This window comes from Ammodytes marinus, assembly GCF_949987685.1.
Source record: "Ammodytes marinus genome assembly, chromosome: 12".
In the NCBI taxonomy this organism is placed as follows: domain Eukaryota; kingdom Metazoa; phylum Chordata; class Actinopteri; order Uranoscopiformes; family Ammodytidae; genus Ammodytes; species Ammodytes marinus.
The window spans coordinates 14179378-14192381 of NC_137216.1; the positions used below are offsets into that span (position 1 = coordinate 14179378).

The 13004-nt window shown below is 40.0% G+C and overlaps 1 protein-coding gene across 1 annotated transcript in view; it reads left to right on the forward strand.

Annotated features, from left to right (window-relative positions):
* The window catches only part of cps1 (carbamoyl-phosphate synthase 1, mitochondrial), a 49197-nt gene extending 42138 nt beyond the window's left edge, over positions 1-7059 (forward strand). The window contains exons 33-38 of the mRNA XM_080037884.1: positions 23-97; positions 213-311; positions 2645-2704; positions 2995-3107; positions 5491-5620; positions 5750-7059. Coding sequence (XP_079894010.1) covers positions 23-97; positions 213-311; positions 2645-2704; positions 2995-3107; positions 5491-5620; positions 5750-5863 — 591 coding nt within the window. The 3' untranslated portion in view covers positions 5864-7059. The remainder of the gene's footprint in view (positions 1-22; positions 98-212; positions 312-2644; positions 2705-2994; positions 3108-5490; positions 5621-5749) is intronic.
* The last annotated feature ends 5945 nt before the right edge of the window (positions 7060-13004 follow it).

Below are 13004 nucleotides of genomic sequence, written 5' to 3' on the forward strand. Positions count from 1 at the left end.
CCCTCTGCCCTTCCTCCACCAGGCACCCATGTTCTCCTGGCCCCGGCTGAGGGATGCAGACCCCGTGCTTCGCTGTGAGATGGCCTCCACTGGAGAAGTAAATCCCAATTTTGTTCATTCTTTTTGTGTTTTTTTTTTTCTTTTCATTGTCTATTTTCTAGAGTCAGGGTTAACAGTAACTCATTTGTATCTAATGGTGTGTTTTATTGCAGGTTGCTTGTTTCGGACCAAACATTTATACAGCCTTCCTGAAGGCTATGCTTTCCACAGGCTTCAAGTTGCCACAGAAGGGCATCCTGATTGGGATTCAGGTAAGATTGCAGCCATCTGGAAGTCCACTTGCCTCCTGTTTGTGTTTTTCCTTTCGGTGCCTCCTGCCCACAGTATACCGAATGCGAAGGAGGCTTTGGAACAGGTGGCCTAAATCTCTCTGACCATCATATTCTTACAATGCCAGCCTGGCACACCTCAGTTTGTTTCACACAGAGTCACCTCTTCTACTGCCACTCCACCTAAAGAAAACAGTTCTTAACGTGATATTGTGTGTGTGACCCAGAGAGGTTGAAAATCAACTGGAACTGGTGATGCTCCTTAGATGGGAAGATAAGATTAGTAAACCTGATGTTATTACATCTGAATAAATAAGAGGTACTACAGACATAAAACAAGTCAATAACTATCCAAACAAACAATTATCCCCATTCTGAAATCTACAGTAAAGAGAAACGTCTCACAGAAAATAACTAACCAAGTAACATCCAAAAGTTTGTCATCCTTTCATGAGTCTTAAATCCCCATTGCTGGATAAATTTGCTGCAAAAGCATTTCTCCCACACTCCACCCTCTCCTCTGCTGCAGAAAAGAACAAAATGTAAGCCTGGGCACTTTACTGTTTAATGACACCACATTACAGGAGTTTTGGTAATTAAGACTTGCTGCCACCCTGGGTTACCAAACTGCGAGCTTGACTAATGCGGCTTTAACAAAGCACTCACAACACCAGCTGCGTAATTGGCGCTCTTGGGGAAGAGGGCCACCTCGAGGCAAGTACGTGGGGTTACATGGGCACTGCAACATGGCTGACGGGCAGTAACACTCTAAGCGGACAGATCCAGAACACACAGCAACACACATGTGAATTACCTTGTAAATAGGTTTGAGATCGAATGTGTTAGGAGGAAAACAATCTTTTATTTGTACTTCTAAAACAATATGGTAAAAGAAAAACACAAAGCTTCTAACTTGAGGGAAGTAGATCCAGATTCAAACAGGTGGTATTTAATTGTCTTCGTATGTCTTATTATACTGTGTTGCCATGGTAAAGTTTCACTGATTTCGGTGCGTTCTAATTATTCTGCTGACAAATTTAACTAATGTGTGACCACCCGTGCAGCAACGTATATTCAAGTAGAAATCACTTAGACGCACAATTATTTGAGAGTCTGTGTTCCAGTTTACCATTTGCTAAATCCCTCTGCCGATTGATTGATTCTCAAGCCACAGCTTAGCAACCATTTCTGGGCTTGTCTATCAAGCTTTGGAGTCTTCACCATTTTCAAGGCGTACTAGAGCATTACTTTAAAACCAAAGTTTGGATGTAATGTTCTCTTTTTTGTATTTGTTGCCTCCACTTTACTAAAGTTAAAAACACAGGAGCAAAAACACAAATGATAGTTTGCTATAATTAAGCAGCTCATGTAAGCTTTTCACCGAGGACATACCATTGGCTCACCTTTTTATTTTTATTATTTTATTTGATAAGATTCTTTGAGGTTATTACTTTCATTTTTGGAAGTCTCAGTTATAAAAACGGAAGTCTTTTTTTGACTTCAATGAAGCAACTTGGTTAAGTTTCTACAATCTCTTCATTGAACTGTTGGCAACCTCATATCCAGCAGCAGGCAGCTGTTGGCAACTGGCTGGTGAACACTGTGCAGCATTTAAGTAGCTGTATTTATGCTATATTTTTTTTGCACCAGTAGCAAGACTGTGTCACAGCTAGATTATTAAAAACCTGTGTGTCATACAAGACTTATTAAGGTAGGCTGCTCAATATACAAAGAACATCAGACCACATCACCATGGTTTTGGCGAGACAGCAGTTTTTTTTAAGCAAGTGAATTGTTTACTAAGCTTCTGGGCATCCAGTTTGAGCATACTCAGTTGCAATTTAGCAGCAACTCCAGTATGTGTGGTGGAATTCATTAAGTGGGTCATTTCAAGTTAATGTCTTTCAACATAAATGCGTTACTTCTTTCCCCGTCCTTTACATCCTGCATTTGTTTGACCTCAGTTTTTTTAAGCCTGATTTTTGAGTTTTCCTGTTAGTGCGCCAATTAGAAAGGCACACTTTTTTTTTATTCTAACATTTGCACAAGCAGGTCCTTTAAAGTTTAAAAACAAAGCTTAGCCATATTCTGTGTTAGCTACAGCATCTTTAGAAGTAATTTGAAATTCCTTCACATTTGCGCAGAGAGGACCAAAGACTTAATGGAAAGTGTATGTGTGGAAACAGGCCACCCTTCTACAATGTCTGTGAACCATTTCTGATAAAGGAAACGATCAGAAAAACCCAACTATTTCTATTATAATACTACATTGTGTCTTTTTATTTAATTTTTTTCTCATGTTCCCTCCCATCCAGCAATCGTTCCGACCCAATTTCCTGGCTTCAGCCCACAAGCTAAAGGAGGAGGGATTCAAGGTGACTTTTCAAATGTTTTTGTGTTTTAAACACAACAGAATCATTGAAAATCAGACACATTTCCCAATGGTTGACAGATATTCCAGGTTCTTATGCTTATCCCTCATTAAGAGAAAAAAAGGTTAATTCAGTCCCCTCAATATTATTTTCGGCATTATGTATCGTTGTTATGTATTGTCATGACAGTAAGTGGCCCATCCCATACATAAGTATATATATAAGTATATATATATATATATATAAATAATACAAAATAATTTTTGTAATGTTGCCATATTTCTGTCCTATAGCTATATGCTACTGAAGCCACTTCTGCCTGGCTGTGCGCCAATGACGTGCCTGCCAGTCCAGTTGCCTGGCCCTCTGAGAAGGAAGGAGACAGCAACTTGCCCAGTATAAAGAGGTTGGGATATGAAATATGTATTGTGTTTATATTAACACTTCGTTGATGTTTTAATGCTTTTGACACATGTGAAATTGAGCCAAAACTCAGAAGCTAAGACTTGCTTATGGTTTCCCACAGCAAAATTTAAGAAATACATACATTGTGATTCATTAGATTCAAAAGTTATTTCAGAGTTATTTGATATCGTATCAGAAATTGCTTTAAGATCTAAGGGCATTGCCCTTTAATTTTCTCAGATTAAAGACCATGTGGCAGACTTAGAAGTCCAGAGCCATTGCATTAGCCAGCATTAGGGCAGGAATAGGCAGGATGAGGAAAGTCTTATGTCAGACTACCGAAAAGTCAAGTTTTGGGTTATCAGAAAGCAGCTGCATGGACGTTTTGTAGTTGGCCATGGTCAACAGTTAGCAAAAAATATAACTCTTAAGCCCCTATCTCACTGGACTGTGACTGTTTGCGACAAGTTGGAGACTGCATTCGCGAGGGAGTCTCTAAACTGTCTCCAAACATTCGCTGGGGTCTCAATTTCCTCGCATGAGTCGCAGAGCCGCGCAGTCCTGTCGCTTGAATTTTGAACATGTTCAAAAAAAGTGTGCGACAAATCTAGTCTCAAAATAGTCTCAGAGTGGTCGCATGTGTCTCAAACGCGTTGCAAACCCTTCTCAATTTAGTTTCCGCGAGTCAGAAAGTGCGGGAAATGTGAGACAACTTTGCGAGGGTTTGGCGACATATGAAACTAAATTTTGACTGATTTAAGGCAAAAATTAGACTGCCATTCCGTTCATGCGATGCTCGCCAGACGTTCGCAAGACATAAATGCGAGCTCCAGACAAGTGTTGGCCAGGACATTCGCAAACGTGTCGTGAGGAACCAACTCGGTGAGACTGCAAGTGAAAATTGTCGCTAATTCGCATCTTTTCTCGCAATTTTGTGTCTCCAACTTGACGCACACTGTCGCAGCCCAGTGAGAGAGGGGCTTTACTTTTTTTTAAGAATTTAAATAAAAAAATTAATGACCTTCACTTTTCTTTAGTGAAAAAGCACAACCTTTTTTTTTTGAGTAGGAACAGTCTGCAAAATACAGGTAATGATTCCACAAACAAGTCATGATCATGCTAAAGTGAAGCCATCTGGACCATATGTTTGGAAATGTGCTGGTGAAGAAGAGGGTGTGAGGGGAATTTAATGGGCCTAGACCAACACAACATTGACAGACACACATTAGGCTGGCTGGCATCAGCTGTGCGAGGTGGCATAGAGGCCAACTCTTCAATGAGAAAAAGCATGACCTTTGTTGTCACTGTTGTTAGTCCTCCATATTTTCCATTAGAATTCAGCCCCAATCCCATGCTGTCTGTCAAAGGCCTTCAAATGAAAAAGGCAATGCAGGAGCCACGGCCTGAGATACACTTCCTCCAACAATGTAAAACATTCAATGAAAGCTAAACATTTTAAAAGTTCACTCTATAATTTCACATTTGGAAGAGCTGAATTAAGTCCTGAGAGAAGCAGACAGGGCTTATTTTGCTGCCAAATATTTATGAACATGCCACAACCTTAGGGACTGTGGATGAGCAACCAGACACAAATACAGACAGGTGATATACACTATACACGTCTAGATACAACTTGGTATTTTACTCCATAGATAAATAAATATTTTAAGAAATTTGATTTCCATTAATGATTAATGTTACAGTTTTGTGTCTTACTGACCTAAGAAGCAAGCAGATGTAGACAGGGAAGATCAGGCCAACAGTCGGATAGGGAATATTTGTTGGCTTTATACAAGCTCCTTCTACACATCCAGCAGATACCAAACAGTTTGGACACTCAACCCCTCTTTTCTTGTGACCCCAGCCAAAGGAAAACAATGCAATGCCCTAAAACAAAAAACACAAGTTAATTAATCGATACCTAAAATTCCCTAACAAATGAGAAGTCTTAAACCTCAGCCCCTGAGAAAAATATCCAACAGAAAGGGCTTGTCACTTCCACTCAATAGGTATTAAAAGCTTATACAATGTCACGCTTACACAAATCCCAATATCTAAATGTTCAACAAAATAATGATAAAAACGTTTCGAATGGTATCTATGGTTACTCTACTACTTAAAAAAGTATTGCATCAATCCAGAGAAGTAATTGCTTGCTCCTTGTTGGAAGTGGTAGAGAAGAGGAAGAAACGTTGTTGTTAGCTAGGATGTGGTGGTCATCCATTTGTCCAATCAAGAGGCAGCAATCCCTTCGAAAGGAGCAATTCTAGGCCATCACCTTTTACTCATCACCCTCATGCACTCCCCACATGCATAGGGAGCTTTAAGTAGAATACTGCTTCGATAATGTTATCCATGACTGTGCTTTCAATTGTTTTGTATAGACTGATCAGAGAGGGCCATATCGATCTTGTGGTCAACTTGCCCAATAACAACTCGCGCCACCTGAAGAATAACTTCATCATCCGCAGAATGGCCGTGGACCACGGTGTTCCCCTCATCACCAATTACCAGGTCAGCATTTTTCACACTACTGGTGACTGGGGAAAGATGGCAATGGTGTCTTCCATTCACCATATACATACTGTATGTCTGACCCCTTTGATGTGCTTCAGCTTAATTGTTTCCCCCTGTGTGTATTAGGTGGTGAAGCTGTTCGTCGAGGCTATTCGCTATGCGGGCGATCTGGACACGACCAGCCTCTTCCACTACCGGCTGAAAGAAGATCAACAAAGAGAGGCTAACAGGCAGCACTAAAGTTCTGAGTCTAGAGTATAGCATTATAAAGTGGGAACAAATTTCCCCAGTTTCTTAAAAAATTATTTGTATCCGTTTTCCAATCCCATTGTGTCCAGAAGGAGTACCTACAGTTAGGTAGACCAAAATGCACAATAATCAACAATGTTGATTCATCATGACACATCTGGTACCACTGTTTAATAAGATACCTTTTTAAAAGGGTATATACTCTAAGTTGAAACAAATGGTTTGTATTACGTGTCAACTCTTACACATGCCTCACAGGGTTGCTAGGTTATGAAAAACCTGGTTGATGTATAACCCTGTGGTAGGGCACCTTCTTATAAATGTTAATAATTAAAAAGGATTCATACATTACTTGCATTAATTAAAGTCTAGCAATATAAATATATATTATTTATAAAGTTTTGTACAGAATGTCAGAGGTCAAACAGACCCTGAATAACAACTAAAAAGATAAAACGAGGAGGATTAACATTAGCCAAATAAATGTTTCACAACCTGGCAAGCCACAGGTAGTTATTAATGTCTTAAGTAAATCTTTATTAATAAATAAAGACCTTTTAGTTACAACTGATAAAGGGAGGCTTATTGTAAAGTGGTACCAGAGTGTGAAGTCAATCTCTAAGGGCAGTGTTGCTATGCGTTAGTATTGTTTCCTCTTGTTTTGCTTATATTGAAGATCAGTGGTTTATTTTCTTAGTTTTATTTTTTATTTTTGAGGGCCTCTGTTAATGTGACATTTTACAACTTCTCAACACTCCCGAGCTCATTTTGATACCAAAGATTTGGCGAAATGCCTTTTTTTATTCATTCGGCCTCATCCATACTTTATTTTAGACTTAGTCTTTAGACAAATGCTGTTGAAAATGTATTTTATAGTACACATGTACTTTTTCTATATGCATGACTTTTAAACTACTGTTGGTAATATCGCTGTAATGGAGACAATCCTTATGAATTTTTTATATTAAGGAACTTTTATTTTTCCACAGTTCCAGCCTAGAACCTTAGCTTTAAAGTTTGAAGTTGATGACAACTGATCTGTTTTTATATTTGTATTCATGTGTGTGTATATACTGTATGTTTCAAACTTTACAGGGTATTTAACTCATACACTGTAGAGCAAGACTCCCCATCTCGTTTTTAAATGTTTTGCTCTTTTCAAACCCAATGAAACGTTTTTTTTCACACGATGTCTGCTCTGTGTTGTGTTTGCACTGGACATGCATTAAAATCAATGTTATTTTCCTCCCACACCACAGCCTCAGCTTTATACAGAAAATCACACACATACCACAATACAATTGCATTTAAACAGGTGATGGTGTGCTGTCAAGCTCCACATCAAAGAGGGTAATCCAAATATCTAACATACCCTGAAACAGCATTCTTTTTACTGTAGCTTTCAGATAATTGTGTTAAAATTCAACACTTAAGTAAAATAAAACACTTAAATAATAATAATATATATACAGTATCTCACAAAAGTGAGTACACCCCTCACATTTCTTCACATTTTTCTTTATATCTTTCCATGGGACAACATTGAATAAATGACACTTTGATACAATGTAAAGTAGTCAGTGTACAGCTTGTATAACAGTGTAAATTTACTGTCCCCTCAAAATAACTCGACACACAGCCATTCATGTCTAAACTGCTGGCAACAAAAGTGAGTACACCCCTTAGAAAAAATTTACAAATTGGGCCCAAAGTGTAAATATTTTGTGTGGCCACCATTATTTTCCAGCACTGCCTTAACCCTCTTGGGCATGTAGTTCACTAGAGCTTCACAGGTTGCAACTGGAACCCTCTTCCACCCATTTATGACAGCATCACAGAGCTGGTGGATATTAAAGACCTTGCGCTCCTCCACCTTCTGTTTGAGGATGCCCCAAAGATGCTCAATAGGGTTTAGGTCTGGAGACAGGCTTGGCCAGGCCATAACCTTTACCCTCAGCTTTTTTAGCAAGCCTCTGGTCGTCTTGGAGGTGTGTTTGGGGTCGTTATCATGTTGCAATACCACCCTGCGGCCCAGTTTACGAAGGTTGAGTGCACGTGGTCAGCGTCGTACACAGAGGTTGGCTTTGGAAAATAGGCCTATGAATACTGCCAGCATTGCTGAAGGGCTTGAAGGGGTGGGGGGTCAACCTGTCAGTGCTCAGACCATACGCCACACTCTGCATCATACTGGTCTGCATGGCTGTCATCCCAGAAGGAAGCCTATTCTAAAGATGATGCACAAGAAACCCCACAAAAAGTTTGCTGAAGACAAACAGACTACGGACATGGATTACTGCAACCATGTCCTGTGGTCTGATGAGACCAAAATACATTTATTTGGTTCAGATGGTGTTAAGAGTGTGGAGCGGCAACCAGGTGAGGAGTACAAAGACAAGTGTGTCTTGCCTAGAGTCAAGCATGGTGGTTTGAGTGTCATGGTCTGGGGCTGCATGAGTGCTGCCAGCACTGGGGATCTACAGTTCATTGAATTCTAACATGTACTGTGACATACTGAAGCAGAGCATGATCCCCTCCCTTCATAAACTGGGCCGCAGGGCAGTACTGCAACATGATAACGACCCTAAACACCCCTCCGAACGACCACTGGCTTGCTAAAGAAGCTGAGGGTAAAGGTTATGGACTGGCCAAGCATGTCTCCAGTCTTAAACCCTATTGAGCATCTTTGGGGCATCCTCAAACGGGAGATGGAGGAGCGCAAGGACTCTAATATCCACCAGCTCCTTGATGTCGTCATGAATGGGTAGAAGAGGGTTCCAGTTGCAACCTGTGAAGCTCTAGTGAACTACATGCCCAAGAGGGTTAAGGCAGTGCTAGAAAATAATGATGGCAAAACAAAATATTGACACTTTGGGCCCAATTTGGACATTTTTTCTTAGGGGTGTACTCACTTTTGTTGCCAACAGTTTAGACATTAATGGCTGTGTGTCGAGTTATTTTGAGGGGACAGTAAATTTACACTGTTATACAAGCTGTACACTGACTACTTAACATTGTATCAAAGTGTCATTTATTCAGTGTTGTCGCATGGAAAGATATAATGAAATATTTGAAGAAATGTTAGGGGTGTACTCACTTTTGTGAGATACTGTATATGTATATCAATAATTTTTTGTATTACTTTTACCGAGCAGCAACACACTGCTGAACTTCAAACACTTCAGTGCTTTATTTACCTTAGCAATTATTTTCATACTCCTGTCTGTGAAATCTTTTTGTATTATATACAGTATTTTTATATTTTTTTGGACTTTTCTCAAAAAAGAGAGAAAAAAAGGTAGAATCACGGTACAGCAATCAATACAACATGTAACACAAATAATAACAGTGCACTATTGAAAAAATAATGTTTTTATTTTTCATAAATAAACATTATGTTCACAAGGCTGTGCAGCTGCATCAAAGTCAGGACACTGTAACAGAGTGCATACATCCCAGTAACATTAAAACTGCACTACATGTACTTAAGAGCACTATACCTATTTTATTCATTTTTGCTCACTGAAGAGGATATACCTCATTGTAGGACTACAGTGCAGAATGACGTGCAACAATTACATACTGCATAGTCTATTGTAAAAAGCTGCAGCCATACCGGTTTCAAGTCTAACCCTGAGTTCCAATAACCATACCTTCCTGCAATTTAGTATGGCAGAAAAAGACTTCCGTTGCAGAATTGCAAACCAAGCGCAAAGCATAAAGTCTTACTTTTGGTGACATTGTTTAAGGCAAGGTTACAAAAGTTGGGGTTTTGATGTGTTGTCACTTTCATTGTTTAGGCATTGGGCAGACACTGTAACACCCACAGTATGCATTTAGAGATCCCCTTCAACAGCACAGCCCCCTCAAACAGCTGATTCTGACAGAAACATGGAGTTTGGAGTAACCTTCCCTTGTGCTATTCTTCAAATGAGCATTCTTTTCTTCAGCCATCCAGTCTATATTAAGAAACAAGACAATGCAAAAAATGATGTCGCTACAAAGTCCACACAATAGAGCTCTCCTGTAGATGAAAACCATCAATGATAAGTTAAAAGGGAAAATTGTGAACCATCGCCTTCAGAGACGCCTTACAGTGAACACCTTTGAACCATCCGTGAAACCTTGGTACAATCTTGTTAAAGCATATTAAAACCATTCATACATATCAAGAGAATGATCATACCACCAACGCAAACGATAGCACAAGGCCAAACCCAGGAGTAAATTACAAATTGATTCCAGTACACTACCCATCTAGCACAAGGCTAATGTTATTAAAAAGCTATACAGTTATTCTACGTTATTTTGTACCCCTGTGCTCTGAGTGTTACAGCTCCAGGTTCCATTTAAAGACATGCAACCCTCCACAGACTGCTCATATTGATCTGCCTGCAAATCCTTGGCAGCCATCCTCCAGCTATTTGACCCCAGGTTACCAGCCTCGCTCCTCTGCCAAAACTTCTGCGAGTAACTCAGCATTTGTTTTGCATCTACCCACATCACTGTAAGATCCTCAAATAGCATATCCATCTGACCACAGAAAAGGGTCAACAGAGTAGATAAAATAAAAATAAAACTCAACCGGACATTCCCTAACTTCACAGTAACGGTGGTCCAGAAGATGAAACTGCCTCTTACTCATTACCACCACTCAGTGGTGTTAAATCTAGTGCCCTGATGAATGTTGAAACTGAGATATCCAAACCACTGTGACGAGGCTTGCTTTGCCTTCTATGCATAAGTCATGGCGTTGATGTTTTGAAACAGCAGAGTAGTGCATTCTGTCAGTGTGAGGGGATGTGAATCAGTCTTTAAACCACTGGGAGCTTTATCATTAAAGTTCACTGAATTACATATAAAACACACTAGTGGCGTAGTTGAAGGGCACTAGTTGACGTTTCGCAAATGTATCAGTACAGTTAGTGTGATAAACCTGTATTTGGAAGTGGATATGTCATTGATTGTAGGAAGCAGGCCTACACCTGTCACAGCAGACCTTCATTATTGTATAATTTAATTTCAGAGTAAATTCCAAGCTACTTTATTATATGGCACAAGGGTATACACGCATGCTGTAGCATCATCTGACCCAGAAGGTCAGCGTGCTGTGAGGAATAATTCCTTGTGAGTCTACGCTCTTATCTTGTATTACATTCAGGAATTACATAGAGCCAAGGGACGTTGTGGGTGTTTATGGTCAATAAGTAAAAGGAGCCAGGACTGGCATATATGTATGAGCAATGGAAAGGGAACTCATGGATAAGATGAACATCTACATGCATAATCTGAGGTTCAGTTTGCTGTTGACTACTGATGAGGAAACTCAACTGGGGCCCTGGCAGACATGCTTTAAAGAGTTTCACCCTATAGTGAAGAGTGTCACTTGTTGGGTATAATTGCAGTTTTCCTTGGCTTTGGTTGTCGGCCGAGCTGGCACAATAATCAGTGCATGTAAGAAATCTAAATGCTCTGACTCTCACCCCCACAAAAATATCAAATTCTGTACGAGCCCAGCCTTTAAATCCTGTTCCGTTAAACTAATTCTACCTCAGCAGCGGGGGCCACCAGAGTCACGATTCACTGCAGGCACAGTAACCAAGCAACAGGGCTACTTGTGGTGTTCCTTGCTGACAATAACTCCCAGGTAGACCCCCACTATGCCTTGAACAGTGTCTGAAAATCCCACTTTGATTAAAGTTGAGTGTTTTTAAATGGAACCATACTGCTGGCCTTGAACCCCCTAGGGTATACACGCCAAAGTCTAAGTTACTATGTACATAATTCTTCCTTATACGAGCAAAATGAAAGAAACTCCCATATGTGCGAGCATGGCAGTTACGTACTTAAACATATAAGAGGTTTCTATGGGGAGTTTGCTTTACACTTTTTTGCTCTTTGTTCACTGGAATAAATGTGAAGTGTTTTGAGTATATTGGACAGACAGTGTAATCGACAGCCAGTTCCTTGAAGAGTTTCAGTGATTATATTCAGTAGACCCAATCAGCTAATGTTGACGCATAGAACACATCATGCCCCTTCTAAATGGGGTAATGCAAACTAAAGTCGATCGCAGCAGAAGCACAGCAGGCAAATTTAGAATATATCCCCACAAATTTGAATAAAAAAAGAGATATGCTTGCTCAAATCAAACAGAATAATTGACACTGTCAGACTTTGTTCTTGCTTTTTATTTTTTATTTTTTTTTAAGAAGAATGAGGCCAAAGTCTGAGCAGCCATGTCCAGAAATGTTGAATAATGCACTGTTTCACTATTCCTCTGGCTGGCATAAAGAGAGACCTGCTGTTTTTCATTGGAGGAAAAAATAAACCTGGCTAATTGACATGCGTTTTTCATGCTGAGCTAAATGAATTATGCATGGTGGCGAGGAGCGAGTGGGGCTTAGAAGACAGTGCATCCTTGTGTGATGAGTCCCTATAGTTGTTGGAGGCCGATCGCCATTTGTGCACAGTGGGGTGTTAAAGGCCCAATCAGTATTTTTTTGACTATACGATTAGATATTTGCATGTTATTGTTAAATAGAAAAAAAAGCGTATCAATTAAAAAGCGGGTTGTAGTGGTGTTTATCAGATCATGTGCCAAGTGATACGAGCATGTGTCACCTACTTTTGGCGTACGACGAGTGCCTGATACTGTAGATCTGCTGCCAGCATCCACGCACACGATCACACATTCACATTCACCCATGCTTTTTTAAGCTTTACTGAATATTGTCAAATCTGTCCAGGAAGTGTATTTAAGTGCCTCTCATAGCATCAGCTCTTCGTCTATCCGTTTCAGTGTGTGGTAAATAGCATTCTGACAGCAAGACACAAACCCATCAGCTGTAGTCGTATCTCGTTCCAATAGTCCTCGTGTGGCTTAATTGTTTCCAAGGCCATCAAACCCTTTTGAGTTGCCATCTGAAAAGAAACTGCCATAATGTATTTCTATGCTATTTTGGCACCTATTGTTTGACAGCCCATTTTCACCTCATGCGCTTAAGATTCATTTACAGTGAGTTGCCCATTCTCCTTCTATAATGGACCAGCTTTGCACATGGACAAACCTAGGGGGGGAAAGCATTGCCTCCATGTCATACTGTCACAGACAAAGTGTTTCTGCATCCTACTT